The sequence below is a fragment of the Apodemus sylvaticus genome, chromosome 4 (genome assembly GCF_947179515.1).
Source record: "Apodemus sylvaticus chromosome 4, mApoSyl1.1, whole genome shotgun sequence".
Lineage (NCBI taxonomy): Eukaryota > Metazoa > Chordata > Mammalia > Rodentia > Muridae > Apodemus > Apodemus sylvaticus.
In genome coordinates, this window is record NC_067475.1 from 13,837,272 (window position 1) to 13,853,826 (window position 16,555).

Below are 16,555 nucleotides of genomic sequence, written 5' to 3' on the forward strand. Positions count from 1 at the left end.
AATGCAGAAAGTAGGACTTGTGAGTGCTGGATGTAAGAGTGAACACTGGTGGAAACATGATAAAAACTCAAGTCATTTCTCAATGTTCCTTTCCAATTTCTGCCAATGTATTAGTAAGCAATACACTAGGGCAAATATCATAATTCAAAAGTGAAAGAGTAAAAAAAAGGTAGCCATTTACAGGTTATCATAAGCTAATCTCAAGGATAAATATGAGTTACATAAAATAACCAAAATAGAAAAGTGCTATCAATGCTCAGAACGTCAACACTACCCTAAGCAACTAGCTTTTACTACATGCTATGCCCAAGCCAGCATTGTGCAAATCATACTCTTTAAGACACTCTCTGGATCACAGCCCTACACGTAAAGATTCTTAGTCTAGGGAGAATTTTAAGAGCACAGCAGTCTAGCATCCCTACCCACGGATGCCTGTAGGCCAGGGCCTACAGTTTGAGAAAGCTTTTATTCCACAGCGAAGATTTCCTGCTGCCCAGGAGAAACTTTCATAGACTGGAGAAGCTAGGTCCTACCTGGCGAGTGTAGATACTTGCTCCTTTCTACAGAACATCACCGGGAACTCTGATTCTCCTTGCTTTTAATTTTCAACAAGTGTCTCTAAGGGCAAGCTCTGGTCTTAGGAGAGGAGATGGGTTAGAAAGAGCCATTTCTATAGTTTGAAGGAAAAGAATCCAAACACTTCCCTCTTCAACATTCTGAAATCTCACACTAGCGCTTTGCTAACAAAAGCAGTCTCTGCTACTCACCTGGAGAATTCTGTATATTCAGATAACATCACTTGGGGGGACAGCCCACTTACCACTTACCTACCTCATGATCCCTCGTGGGCCAGGGCATCCTCTATCAAATGTCACCTGACTTTAGCATCCCACTAATTAATAGCAAAGAACTGATGCCCCATCCAGTCACACACATTTATCCTTCCCCAGAGGATTAGGACAAAGGCTACCACTTACCAATTGCTCAAGTAAAACCTATGCAGATGAGGTAGCATCAGAGTTTAGACATTCTAGACATGTCTGAATACATTAAGTCCTTAAATCCCAAAACCAAACCATGAGCTAAGTACTGTTGGTCAATGGCCCTATTCCCAAACCTCTGAGGTGGAGTTTATGATCATGCACATTAATATTTCTTTAGAAAAAAGATGAAAACGGGGGGCTGGAGAGATGGCTCAGCAGTTAAGAGTGCTGACTACTCTTCCAGGGGTAATGAGTTCAACTCCCAGCATCCACATGGTGACTCACAACCATCCGTATTGGGATCCAATGCCCTCTTCTGGTGTGTCGGAAGACAACTATGTGTACTCATGTACATAAAATAAATAAATAAATAAGGAAGGAAGGAAGGAAGGAAGGAAGGAAGGAAGGAAAGAAAGAAAGAAAGAAAGAAAGAAAGAAAGAAAGAAAGAAAGAAAGAAAGAAAGAAAGAAAGAAAGAAAGAAAGAAAGAAAGAAAGAAAGAAAGAAAGAGAGAGAAATGATACATAATGTCCTGTCAGATCATGGTCAGTGCCTTAGTTCAAGTGAGTGAGGCACTGCCATCCAGGTATTGAGTAAAGTCTAAAGTTGCTAATACATTTTAGATCTTATAATTGACAAACCAGGCCAGAACAGAGCGCAACTTGATTGAGTTACAGACAGCTCAGATCTCAGCCTCTTGTAACACTACCACAGTTCTGTCTTCTCAAAGACCAACAGCAGAAGTCAGGGAGACAAACTCCAGCTGTTCAAACTCCTTAGGTTCAGATCTATTCTAACAAGTGATATTTGGGAAGACAGGTAGAGTTGTTGTGAGACAAGGGTGCTAGGTACCTCCTCACTGGATTTGGACTAGATTGTTTAAAGACTTCGTGGTTGCACCTTTGGCAAAGCTAGCCACCATGTGGTTGCTTGGATTTGAACTCAGAACCTCTAGAAGAGCAGTCAGTGCTCTTAACCACTGAGCCATCACTCCAGCCCCCATACCACAGTGGCCTTCAATTTGTTATAGAGCTGAGCAGAACAGTGAATTTATGATCTTCCCGTTTCCACTACCCACGTGCTGGGATTACAGGCATGCAAGTCCAGCCAGGGCTCGAACCCAGAGTTTTGTGCATGCTAGGCAAGCCTCTACCTGCCATGTTAAGCCCCCGCCCAGATGCTGAATCCTTTGTGAAGTATAAGGATAAATGACCAGTGAGGTGTCCTTGCGCTTAACCATCGGCCCAGGAGAAGCTAATGTACAGATCTAAGTATCATTTCTTTACGACTCTGTAAAGCATCCCAATCGAACATTAAGCCCTCTGTGGGAGAAGCAAATGGAAAATTCAGTGAACGGCCACGTTAATAAAGTGAAAAGACTTGTCTTTGTATGAAACATAGCCCATCTGAAGGCATAAAGCACACAGATAAATACATATTTTGCCACTACAGATGCTGAATGACAAACTACTCCATATGGCTGAGCAGTTGGTCCTAAATTAAAATAATGGCAAGGGGCGAAGACGGTTTCGGAGCAACATTAAAATCACTGGGCACAGCTCTAATGATGTGTGCAGCCGCTGCGGCTATAGGGTGAAGGCATATTTGCTGACACAAAATGAACCACTCAGAACATCGGCCCCTGTCAGCTCAAACGAAACAGAGATGGGAGAGGGCAGCTTCGGCAGCTCAGCTCCGAAATGCAAGCGGCAGCAGCTGAGGTGGGTGTGAAAATGGATTTGCTCACAGGGACTGAACCATCAACCAAGGGGCACACATGGTTCCAGCCAAAAATGTGGCAGAGGAAGGCCTTGTCGGGCATCAGTGGGAGGAGTGGATTTTTGGTCAGGTAAAGGCTCAATAGAGGCCACAACAAAGGGAAATGGACAGGGGTGGTGGATAGGGGTGGGAGGGGGGTGGGGGGGAGGTGGGAGTGTGTCAGGTAGAGGGGCATATACATGGAGGCAGGGGGTGGGAGGAAGGGTAGGGAATCTTTGGGAAGGAGGGGAGGGGGGCTTTTGAGAGGGGGGGAAATTGGAAAAGGTTTTACCATTGGCAATGTAAATTAAGAAGATACTCAATAAAAAAAACAAAGCAAAACAAAACAAACAAATACAAAACGGGATTTGCCACCAAGCAGCTCTGATCAACAGGGATCCACGAAACCCCCCCCCCAAAAAAATGACAAGGGAACTGGGCTCTCCGCACAACCCCCCATCTTAGTGCCTGCCTGCATATGGCCACAGAGAATGTGCTTCTCAACAAAGTGGGCATTCTTCACAGCCCATCAGCGTGGCACACACTCGTACGTCATGTATGTATCCCTGTGGAGCGTCTGAAGCACAGCTCTCTGCGGAAAGCTAGACTGCACAACTGCAGGTCTACCACAAACAGGGTTAAATGAGAGAGCTGATTCCACCTCCGCCCTCTGAAGACTCTCCGCAGAAATTAATTCTTCAGCCCCAGTCCTTTATCATTATAAAATGATATAAAATCTTATACCCATTAAGGAAAATCTGAAGAAAGGCAAATGATCTTATTTCCACGAAAATACACACACACACACACACACACACACACACGTGGGTCTCTGTGCTTGGCAAGCTAAGCTCTGAGTTTCACAGAACTCTGATAAACCACTGTCCTGAAACCAAACAAGTGAGATAAAGACCCATTTCAACAGTGGGCGTATGAATGCTAGAGATGTGCCAGGCCCTCCACAGGTATAGGAAGAGTTCATGGTTAAGTGATAAAAACATGAACTTTCAATGTCCCCCACAGCACCCAGTTGAGTTCATGGACAAAACCGGCAACCAATAAATTCTTGGCAAATTAAGTAACACGCAACCTGAGTAGGTAACAGCCACAGATCCAGGCAACTCAACCTGGTCATCCGATGCCTTCCCATTCAGGATCACCTGTCATAGTCAGCTACTGCCTATATTTTACCTAGGCTGCATCCACCCAAGAAGTAAGCATGGCTGAGGGCGGGGCACTTCTACCCAATGCCAACCCTCCAACACCAAGTTTTAGTCTACTCTCTCCATCAGCCTGGCCAGCACCTTCTTAAGATTCACTTAAGTCTGAGGTTATTCCCATCCATCTCCCCCCACCTTTAGCTCCCAAGTCTAACCTATGCTGTAGCTGAAATGCTCTCCCTGCCTGCTTCAGATCTCTCCCTTTGGGTGCTCCCCGTAGAACCCTCCTTCACTTCCAATTATCCTCACTGAGCAACTGCACCCCACGGGAGCAAAGCTCTCCAGTGAGGACTGACTGGTATCACAGCTGAAAGAATGGTGCATCTGATAAATCCACATCTAATATGTTAGCTAAATCTTTGGCTTTCTAAACAGGTGACAGGTTATAAGATCTAACTCTGCATTCCATGGCTGACATACATTTCTTGATTTCTTCTTGTCTTCGATATATTTTCTAGCTTTCTAAGGAAACAACAGCAAGTTAGACATAGGCCAGCATGATAAGTCGAGAGGTCAGATGTAGGTCTCATTTCTATACATTCTACATGGAAGAATTCCACACACAAGGTTCGAGTGCGCACAAGGTTTCACATTCTCACAAGAACTGTCAAGTGCCTGTAGCTGCAAATCTCAGAGAAGGTCTATTAAGTCTCGCAACTACAGTAAGGGGAGGGGTATACAACCCAAAGCAAAGCTGTGTCTCCCCAAGGCCGGGGCCTCTTTCCACCCGACACTGACGCTCTCATTCCCATATATATTTTTTTTCAATGCACTTCGTCTTGTTATGATATTAGTTCTCTCGTTGTCACAAGTTAGTCATTTGATACTCATTTCCCCAGAAATAAATTTGAAATAGAGACAAGACAGAGAACAAGTATTTATATGTTTGAATTTATAATACAGATGAATCAGTTAGGCACATGATAATGTACCCCAGTGATGCTTGAGAATGATAATTCCATACTCTTATCCCTGTCTGAGGTAAGTTTTAAGAATTTATGGTAATTAATTTGCATACTCTGGATTAAGCAGAAGAAAGTTTTAAATTTTAATTAAAACAATAAATCTTTATTTACAATAAAATGTAGCACCTCCCTCGCCGACTGGTGTGACGATGGGTGTGTGGGATGGGGTTGCTTCCTTGCATGGGTTTTGATGGAAGAGCTTTCAGTTTGGCGTAGATCGTTTTTACAAAGATGGAAAGTTCTACACATTTAGAACTTGGAGTCAAATGAAGACTCACAGGAAAGAGCTCTGAGAGCGATCCTGCATGCTGCTATGCCCGGGTGTCTTGCCCCTCAGTACTCTGAGAAATCAGAGTCTGTCAAGCAGAAGCCTCTTCAAGAACAGAATGACTGAAGAAAAAAGAGACTTGCTGTAACCATGACCACAGCAAGAAAAACTGCTACTAATGAGTTGCATTGTGGGATTCCAGGGCATCTCTTCTGCTCACAGCCTCTGCCTAGCAGCTCTCAAACATCCGCCGTCCTCTAGGCAGGATCAACTTCTTTCTAATTCAGATCAGTCCTTTTTAATCCTTTGAATGCCATAATCCAATACATGAATTCTTTGACCCAAAATAGAACTGTCTATTAAAGTAGCCATGTAGGGGAATGAATGATCATAACTGTTGAGCTAAGATGAACTATGAGACATTCTTAGTAGGCTTTTGTCAGGAATGGTATCTTATTATATCTTAAAGCACACAGGAAATATAATACCTTTGGATAATATTTGACCAAAGAACGAAGCAAAACAGGAACTAAAAAAAAAAAAAAACAATAGTGCAAAAGATGTATAAACTGAGAATGAAGATCCTGGACCTCACATTGGTACATGATAATGCTTCTCTGCTCCCTCAGAATAACCTCTGCACAAGTCTTAACTGAAGAGCACACACATGTGCTTACAGTAAATTGGCATGGCATGGTGGTATACACATGTGCTTGTAAATTCACGAGTGCTGATATTTATTTTTAGATTTCTAATCCCAGTAAGCATGACCCTTAAACATACGGAACAATCCTTTCTGTTCACAGACTGTCCTTCTCAAGTTACATCATTAAGCTCACCTCATGTTTACCAGGCATTCTAGAATACTGATTTAACAAATGTGTGTAGCTACCCTGCAGGTCACAGATGGAACAGCAAGATCACCTCTGCATAAATGCTGGGCCCTGCAATCTCGAGCAAAGACAACTCCTGCAGGAGAACCTGATTGTGGACTGCCTGCGAGACCAAGGATTGCTGACGCAGGCAGTGCCAGCCAATCAGGAGCTGCTGTTTAAAAGTGATGCCTTCTGAGGACCGGTGGGGTGCGGGTGGAGGGTATGAATGTAGCTTGCAGCAGTGCTCACATGAGCTTGCTGAGGTATTTCTCACCTGCTCCAGAAGTCATTGATTCTGCCCCACCTCAGTTCCAACCCCCCAAGGGCAAGTAGGGTTGGACAGTGGGCAGTCCAGGGCACAGGCAACAGCAGGTGACTATAAGTGAGACTTATTTGTAGATGGATTAGATCGACCCATCTATACTTGACATGTTGGAGCCTGAGAGGCTCCACTACTAGAAGCTGCCAAGTGCCAATCCACAGCTGGTTAGCCTGGCCCAGAGGCAAAAACCTCCACTGGTCCTTGTGTCCCTGACTTCTAAAGGACTTGGAGCAGTCAGCCCTGGGGTCTGCTAGGCCAGTGGCACTCACCAGGACTGTTCGTTCACACTGCCATAGGTTTTCCTCTAATCCCACAGACTGTGGATGCAAAGAGGACCCCAAGCAGGTGGCTGATAGCCTCTTAGCACTAAAGGGCTTTTGAGAATTCATAAACCTCTCACCATAGGTGGAAGGTAAAAATGCCCTGAAATGTCAAAGCTGAAAGATGATTTGTGGCTGTGAGGGAATCATATAGGTGACATGAAGAAGACGCAAGGAATGGTCTGCAGGCTGGTGTGTTGTGTAGGCGGGACGTGCTGGTGCCGGGGAGTCTTTATCCACCTCTTTGTTGGAACTTCTAATTCTCTGTATTCTTTCCTTTCTTTCATACGCTTGTCTTATGTTTGGGTTTTGTTGTTGTTGTTGTTGTGCTTTTGTTTTTGTTTTTCTTTTGTTTTGTGGTGCCAGAGATTGAACCAGGACTTCAGGCAAGCACCTGAGCTATGTTCCTCAACCTGTTTTGTCTTTGTTATTTTGAGGTAGATTCTTTACTAAGTAACCCGGGTCACCCTTTAACTCATTCTAAAGCTTAGGTTGGATTTGTACTTGTGACTCTCCTGCCCATGTAGCCTAGATTAGAAGCCTGGGCTCAGAGCCCGGTTCTACCTCCTTTCCTTGTTTCCGAGGGCCATGGAGCCAAGCCACATCTCTGTTATTTAACCACCTTGTTTCCAACAGACAGGTCCATCTCTCTCAGCCATCCCTCCACTTATTAAAAAGATCATCGTAACTTGAAAAACATAGAAATGCATAAAGTAAAAGGGGGAAAGGGCAGTAAATAGCATTGTTTCCCTTCCCTCGGCTCAGTATAGAGATCCTCTAGAAATAAATTACACATAGTCAAACAAAGGATGGTACTTTGAAGTGGGATCTCACCATGCAACCCTGGCTGGCCCAGAGCTTGCTATGTAGACAAAGTTACCTTAACTCCTCACTGTTGGGAGTCTAGGTTGAGCCACTACAAAGCTGCTTTAAGAAGGAAAAAAAATAATACCAGAGAGATAGGAAGACAGACAGAAAGACAGACAGACAGACAAAAACCAGATAGACAGGTTAACTTTTAAGTAATACACGCATTATAGATTAAAATGGAACAATGTACCTTACTGTGTAGCTTATTACTTTAGTATAGGGTATCAAATGAAAAACATCACTGGATGGTCTGTCTCATAGCCCCTCTAAATTCATAAGTGGGAAGACGGCAAAGAAAGGTTTTATGGAAGCCCACTTAGAAGAGAGTATCCTGTCTCTTAACACCTACCCTGTTAAATGCAGAAACCAGCAGATGATGACTGTCCTCTCACTCTAGATAAATTGAAACTAAGTTACAAACTCAATTTGTATGGTCACAGTAGTTCAAGAGCTTCATGTGACTGGTGAGTGATACTGAACATCACAGCCGCAGACCCTTCCCACACTTGCAGAAATCTCCAAGGGGCTGAGCTTCTCAGCTGGAATATTTATCTCGATTGGCTGGAATATTTATCTCGATTGGCTATTAATACTGGAGTTCACCATCCACAATGCATGGGTGAAACCAAGACAAGAAAAGATGGCCACCCAGATCCGAAGGGCTCCCTCAGTTCTGACAGGCGTGATCCACTGCTTGCACTGAGGCCAAAATGTCTCCAGGCAATTCAAAAAGAGGACCAGGGAGCAGAGGGCACCTGCCTCCCGGAGAGTCTGCATTGAGTCTTGGTCTTGTTTCTTGCTGTGTGCTTTGCCCAGGACAAAGAATGTTTGTTTTATTTTACTACCATGTTTGTTTCACAGGTCTTAAGTCACTGGCTTGAATTCTATATTTACTCAGATAAGATTCTAGACTAGTCCACAATCAAAAACCACTAAATTGCAAGAATGCACCAGATCTTTATACTGTAAACCCTCTGTGAGGCACTGAAGCTGCTTCTAGTAGTTGGCATTTATAAACAGCACTGTTACAAATGACCACCTATGGAAGTCTTTCCTGCTTTTCAGAATGCAGTGCAAGGAATGGTTCTTCTGACTCACAAGGCTCTGAGCATCCATAATTTAAAAAGTACCATGAACGACCTTTCTGAAGAGTTCCAGTGTACTCTGTCTGACAGCGGGTGGAGCAAAGGCCCTCTTAGCCATGCTAGGCCCACCCGTGAGAATCATCCATCTTGTTAATTTTTGTCAATAGGATTGGTTTCACTTGCTGCTGCCTCATCGTTAGTGAGGCCAAGGATCTATCTGCGTGCTAACTGGCTATCTGAACATCTAGTAAACCTTTTTATGCACTTTGCCAGTGTTGGTAGACTGGTTTGACTTTTGTTGACTGACTGCTAAGAATGATTGGTTTACATCATGGGCAATAAATGTCCGCCTTCCTCAACCCTCCCCCACGTGCTCAACACCCTCCTCACCTGCTCACACCCCCAACTACTCAACCCCCCACCCTGCCTTCTCAACTCAATTTCTCACCTGCTCAACATCCTCACACCCATTCTGTCTTGAACTTGCTTGAAGGTGTCTTTTGCCATTCCTAAGTTTTGTTTGGGTTTTTGGTTGGTTGGTTGGTTTTTTGTTGTTGTTGGGGGAGGGTGTTTATTTTGTTCTTTTGTTGTTGTTGGTGGTGGTGGTTTTGGGTTGTTATTGTTGTTTTGTTTTTGCTTTTATTTTTGAAATGTGGTTTCACAGTGTATCCCAGACTAAGCTGGAACCCCCGACAGTCTTTCTGCCTCAGCCTCTTGCACACTGGGCTCCTAGGGAAGAACCACTACCTACGCCTACCTTCAGGTTTTCAGGTCACAGTCTTCCCAGCTTTCCCTCTAAGCTCTCTCGACCTGTTTTAAGATGTTGTTTCCCCATCTACAACTACAATCATCTTTCCTTCTGCATTTCCTTTGTCTTAATTTTCTTATGTTATATATCAAACTGTAACCTACATGGAATTTATTTTGTGTATGCTAAGAAATAAGCTCCCTTTCTTTTCTTCTAAAATAATGTTCCAATTGTTTGAACATCATTGCATTAGTTACTTTTTGTTGCTGTGATAAAATACCGTGACCTAAAGACACTCATAGAAGGAGAAGGTTTTCGGGTTTATGGTCCATAAAGGTGGAGAGGGCCAGACTCTGTGGCTGAGCAACTGTGCACCCATGGCTCACAGCATGGTTAGCGTCTACCTCTGTTGCTATCTCTGAGACATGCTCCTCAATGGAGATGCTGCCTCTGTCCATGGCAGGTCAACGCATGAGCATTGAATGGAAAACCATTCAGATCAGTTTACTCAGATGTCAAATTTCATCTGATCTATCAACAAGACGTAGAATGGCCAAATGTCAATTCGTCTTAATTTTCCTAAAGCTACTGAGATAGTACCAATCCCTGAAAAACAGCCCAGGACATGGGATAAGCCTCCTGAGGTGACGCCCTCCCTGCCTCTCACACTCTCTGGCAGCTGTATGCCCTTTGCTCTCTCTCCAGATCCCACTTCTTCTGTCATTCTCTGGGGCCCTTCCTTTCCCCTCTGGTTACAATAACTTCTCTGGGTTGAACCAGACTTCAGTGTCCCAAAGAAATTGATACTGCCCTTCCTTGCTAGTCTTTTTTTCCAAACTATCATCACCCATGCACGAATAAAGAGTGTTCACCATTGAGGCAGAAAAGAAAAAGAACTTAGCAGCCCACACCTCTCTTCTCACTACCACCGCTTCCTTTTGTCTCTTCCCCAGATGCCTGTAGCATCAGCTACAGCTTTTTCCTCTTAGAGACTCACTAACTGAATTCGGTCCAGTTACATTTTGTTCCTTCTGAATCCTCAAACCTTGACTGTGGTCACCACTAACCTCTATGTTGCCCAAAACAACAGCTGGGTTGATGTTCCACCCTAGCAGCACCTTCCAGCCCAGTTTATCAGTGTATCTGTTACTAAGACGACCTCCCGTGGTTTCAGGGACCCCCAGCCCCTGCTGTTTTCACTGGACACTACATGTCTCTTCTAGGTCCTCTTTAGAAAATCCTCCCACCTCCCAATTCCTACCTGTAAGAGAGTCCCTGGGCTCGCAGGGTCCCAGAAACCCCAGTCTTCTCTTACAAACTTTCGACGTAGTCCTGTCCAGCCCCATTCCTTGAAATGCCTTACAGACTCCACACCCAACCTCAACTCTGCTCTCAAACCTATATGTACCTCAAAACTACTCAATGTCGTCACTTGGAAAACTAACCAGCACGGCTACATAGCATACGCAATATCAAAGCACAACAAAATGGGGCTGGAGAGATGGCTCAGCAATTCAGAGCACTTGGTCTTGCAGAGGACCCATGCTCAGTTGCTAGCACCCACATAGAATCATGCATGTCTGTAATTTCAGTTTCAGGAGTAAGACACCTCTTCTGACCTGTCTGGGGTCCTGAAGGCACACAGTGCAAAACATATATACACATGCATACATACATGCATGTAAAATAAAATAAGCAGTTTTGTGTGTGTATGGGTATTTTACTTGTATGTATGTCTGTACACTGTGTGCATGCAGTGCCCTGGGAGGCCAGAAGAGAGCCTGTACCTCCTGGCACTGGAGGTTATGAGCCTCCATGCAGGTACTTGGAATAGAACCTGGGACATGTGGAAGAGTAACCAATGCTATTAACTACTGAGCCACCTTTCCAGTCCCTAAAATAAATACTTTAAACCCACACAACAGACCTACAGAATCCATGCATTCCTCCGCACCCTAGCTGACCACTCCCTGGTTCTTGCCTCGGTTGCCCTAGAAACCATCTCCCCACTTTCTACTCTCAATGCCACATTCTCTCCTCAATTCTAGTCCCCTCCAGCAGTTCTCAGTCCTTCAAAGTTACTAGTCAGACTATAAATGTCTTCTCAAACTGTTCCAGTGGCATCTCATCCACCAAGGGAAAACTCTTTCTTCTCATATCCCATAAAGTCACCATCTGAGCCCTGACCCACCATCCAAATTTATCTCTTATAACTATTGTATCGATTACTTTTCCAATAAAAAAAAATCACGTAAATAGATTAATAAGTAAAACTGTGATTTATCATCCATATGCACATCAAACTTATTTTCACTCCATGACCTTTGTTTCTGTTTTCCGCTCTGTGGACACACTGATTCACAGGTATCTGCTGACACATGGAGTCAAAGATATCTGCAGACACACTGATTCACAGGTATCTGCGGACACACTGATTCACAGGTATCTGCTGACACATGGAGTCACAGATATCTGCAGACACACTGATTCACAGGTATCTGCTGACACATGGAGTCACAGATATCTGCAGACACACGGGGATTCACAGATATCTGCGGACACACTGATTCACAGGTATCTGCTGACACATGGAGTCACAGATAACTGCAGACACACAGATTCACAAATAACTGTTGACACACGGATCCATAGATATCTTCAGACACATGAATTTACAGATATTTGCTGACACACAGATTCACAGATATCTGCAGACACACGGATTCACAGATATCTGCTGACACATGGATTTATAGATATCTGCTGACACACAGATTCACAGATATCTGCTAACACACAGATTCACAGATATCTGCTAACACAGATTCACAGATATCTGCTGGCACACGATTCACAGATATCTGCTGACACGCTACTCACAGATAAGTGCTGACATACAGATTCACAGATATCTGCTGACACAATGATTAAGATATCTGCTGACACAGAGATTCACAGACACATGCACAGCTCAACTACTTTGTCTTCAATCCACTTTTTAGCCTTGTGATCGTAAACCTTGTCTAACATATAATAATAGGTGCACAGTAATTGTTGAAGACACAAGCAAATAAATGTTCATACATAAACGTATTGTGAACTTGAATAAACATTTTAGCTTAATGAATACGTAAAGGGCAAAGTGATTTTCGAGTGATACTCACTTTCCGCTGTTTTACAGAGTCCAACTTTATGAGCCAATAGGAAGCCACTTTTGTTTTATAATGCTTCCAGTTATCCATGATCTGTTGGGGGAGAGGAGTTGAGAGATTTAACCTAGAATGCTCACTGAAAGTAGTAAAGGAACCTGTTAGCCCTGACTATATCCATGTGTGCAGCAGAGGCACTATGAGACTATTATAGTAAAAATCCTACCATTCATAAAAAGACACCTGCAAAGCTTTAGGCAAGCCCAGCCTTCTAAATCTGAGCCCTTTTCTTTTTCATCAGTAAGAGTAATAAAAGTTAGAAATCCTTAGATACACACATTTTAGGTAGGACTCCAACCCATAGATTTTCCATCTTTATCCACAGGGCTGTGTTACCCACATAGTAGTAGAATATTGAACAATACATCAAAAGTCAGCCTACATTCAATTAGAGTTCTACTAGCCCTTTCTTTTGTATTACCTGTGTATCAATGGAATTCCTCAATATATACCTTAGTAATGTATATGGTATCAAACACAAAAGTCTGGAACATGGCAGACATACAGCAAAGAATCTAACGCCTGACATTAATTATTAATTATGTTTCATTAAGTGTATAAGCCTAACAATCTTCTTTATAGAAGATTCGCATTAGCCATGTATATTAGTTCCATTCTCCCGTTTTCTAATTAAAAATAGCAGACCTTAATGGGACTGCAGTGATAGCTCACTGGTTAAGAGCACTCACCCCTCTTGTAGGGGGCCTGGGTTCAATTCCTAGCACCCACTGGGCAACATATAACTGTCTGTGACTCCTGCTCTAGGGGATGTGATGACTTCCTTGACCTCTGAACAGTGAGCACACATGTGGTGCACATGCATACATGGAGGCAAAATATTCATAGAATAAAATAAATTCTAAAAGAAAATATTGGATCATAAAAGATAGACAAAAAGGATGTGTCTGCTGCGAAGTTACTGGCTTTTCTTAGAAATAAATATTATCAAGGTAAGTAAAAACACCGCCAGGCTGGTGATAAAGCTCAGAGGGCAAAATATAACCTTCGCTTAATCCCTGGGACCCCCACACTTAAACATGCTAAATTAAAAAATGTCTATCGTAACGCCTTATACTCAATCTAAATTTTCTTTTGCTGTAATGGGCTCCATGACAAACAACATATGACTTTCACTTTTGAAAAAAAACTTATCAGCAGAAAATTCAAAAGACTTGGATGCTTCATGATAATCCTCTAATAACAAGAATATGATGGATTTTTGCAGCAAGAAATCTTTTTGTTGTTGTTGTTTTGTTATTTCTATGCACTTGCTTTATATAACCGTGTGAAAGGACCCAGTGCGAGCTTTGGTTCTTATTCTACATACGACCACTAGATGGCTCCTCGTCTTCTGGGGAAAAAGAAAATCACAGCCCACCTACCCCACCCTCAAACGTTCTGTGGCCGATGAGTGATCTAATCTGGGCATTTATAAAGTGTGTTGGATGGAGAAGAGAAACTTGAGTGAAGAAACGTTCTTCCATCAAACCATTTCAGTGACCTTGGATTTCTTTCTAACCTAGGAGCTAGTCCTGACTGCAGAGTGTCTGAACTTCTGCCGTTTCCAAACGCTCCACTAGGTGGCGGACATGAAAATAACTCATCCAGGCTGATTCAAAACGTGATTTTCCTGGCTTCACCTTTTTCCTGGCTTCACCTACCTGTAACTCTTCTTGACATTTTCTACCAAGGCGCTGTTTTCATCTTAAGCTCTTCAACTTAGTCAGCTTTTAAATAGAAAAGTTTACCCGATATTTCTTTGATAATGAAGAACAGTTATTATTTGATGATAAACTCATTTGAAAGCCTTATCATATGATGAAATGTTCCTAATAACTAAAATGAATTCTTCTACTATATAAAGTTTCTGGGGGCTAAAAGTAACATCAATACATTTCCTATTCAATCAAGTACAATTAGGCCAGAAAAATATTGTTTTTGGTATAGATGTTTAGGAGGCATATGTGCATGTACATATGTGTACAGTGCATGTGTATGCTGGCGTTTATGTGTGTGCACATGTATGTGCATGCATGCATGTAGAGGTCAGAGGTCAGGCTTGGATTCTTTTCCCTGGGACCTGCGTCTCACCAGCTACTCTGGGGTAGCTGCCATGAAACCCCAGGACTCTTCCTTTCTCTGCCTTTCCAGTGCTGAGGTCACCGCTGCAGGCCTCCAGGCCAGCTCTTTATGTAAGTTCTGAGGATCCAACTCAAGGCCTCATGCTGGCCCCGGAAGTGCTTTACCAGCGGATCCATCTCCCGGTCCCAGGCAATACATTTTAATGCTCTCAGAAGAGTAGGCCGCTGCTCTTTGGATTGTATACAGATACTCACATCTTCTATCAGGAGCTCTGACTCTGCATCTGACTTCCCCGGAAAGCGGATCCTCATGTCCTTGAGGACAAACAAGGTCTGACTGGTGAGGTCGTCTTCCTGCTCTTTAGTTTTCAGTTGCCGCAAAGACTCATTCTTAAATTTGAAAGAATACAGATACATGGAGGGGATCTTATTCCACTGTACCAGTGTAATGCGAAATATAATTCTGGGTAAAAGGGACTCACTGTGAATTTTTTGATAGACATTTATGAATTTTTAGCATTAAAATGGTTACCATTTGTAAGAATGTCTTTTGTACTTTTTCCTGGTTGTATTTTATATTGTTCAAGATATAAACATTACACACTAGTCATTTAAACAATTTCCTAGTCTGTTTCATTTGCCACCAATTCTTGGATTGGATGATAAGGTCAGTCATCATTTTAAAGGGAATGAATTCTCTTATATTCCTGAGTTCTCCCACTGGAAAGAGTTATTCTTTCCAGTTAAGTCTGTTAATGTTAATGAAACAGAGACTTTATATAACTCTCTGGCCCAGCTCCAGCAAATATAACAAAACCATTGACTTTCTCAATTGTAAAGTTCTCTAGTTTATGCTGAAAAGGAGACACTCTGCTTTAATATAATATGCAGAAAGCATTCTAAGCAGCATTGTACATAGGCTCCATGAGTAGAATTTACAATTTTTAAACTATTAATCTAGAGTCTTAAGAGGTATTTTTCATACACTAAATGTGCCTGTTTCTATAGAAGATTAAGATATTGCAAAAAGCCAGGCTGTGGTGGCACGCACCTTTAATCCCAGCACTTGGGAGGCAGAGGCAGGTGGATTTCTGAGTTCGAGGCCAACCTGGTCTACAGAGTGAGCTCCAGGACAGCCAGGGCTACACAGAGAAACCCTGTCTCGAAAAAAACATTAAAAAAAAGATACTACAAGAAAAAGAAGCATGCATTTACAAAAATGATGATGAACAAGATTGCCCTCCTGCATTGGGAGAAGAAAAAGAAAGCCGTGGGGGTTCTCTCTCCAGCCTTGAGCTCTGTGATATGGTACAGCTTGCCTTGTAGGAGGCCAGGATACATCAACAGTTTCCCAAGCTCATGGGCGAATTACAGAAGGGATGGGGTCCCTCTCCTCATCCTCTCTGCCGACACCCCCTCTCCCCTGTTTTGAGTACAGTGTTCTGCATCCTCGGAAGGGCACACCCAATCGATAGCTTACCACCAGAGCGTTGGAAGAGTTGGTGTCGTTGCCGTGAGGCAGGTGTCTTGTGTAGGAGGAAGCACGGTTTAAGGAATGTGACCGAGACGCTGACGTTGGTCGCGCTAATGGTATCACTTGTTGAGAAGAAAAGGGGCGCACATCCCCTCTGGAGGGCAAGTGAGCAGAGATGGACCGAGGGCAGCTGAGCGAACGCCTCATGGAATCTATCGATGATGGAGAAGTGGTGCTGTTAGTACACTTTTCCTCCCTGATAGGTCTCCACAGACTAACGATTAGAGCAGGTGGCGGCTGGGTGACAAAGGTCAAGCCCAGACACCATCGCAGGAAGAGAAGTTCTGGAGTGTGAAGAACAGCTGTGCTGGGAAACCC

At 43.3% G+C, this 16,555-nt stretch overlaps 1 protein-coding gene across 2 annotated transcripts in view; it reads right to left on the reverse strand.

Moving 5' to 3' along the window:
* Ttll7 (tubulin tyrosine ligase like 7) overlaps positions 1-16,555 on the reverse strand; it is a 135,715-nt gene that overhangs the window by 23,600 nt on the left and 95,560 nt on the right. For both annotated transcript variants that reach the window (XM_052178973.1, XM_052178974.1), the window contains 3 exons: positions 16,184-16,389; positions 14,959-15,093; positions 12,578-12,658 (listed from right to left, as the gene is read on the reverse strand). In XM_052178973.1, the coding sequence (XP_052034933.1) occupies positions 12,578-12,658; positions 14,959-15,093; positions 16,184-16,389 (422 nt within the window). The remainder of the gene's footprint in view (positions 1-12,577; positions 12,659-14,958; positions 15,094-16,183; positions 16,390-16,555) is intronic.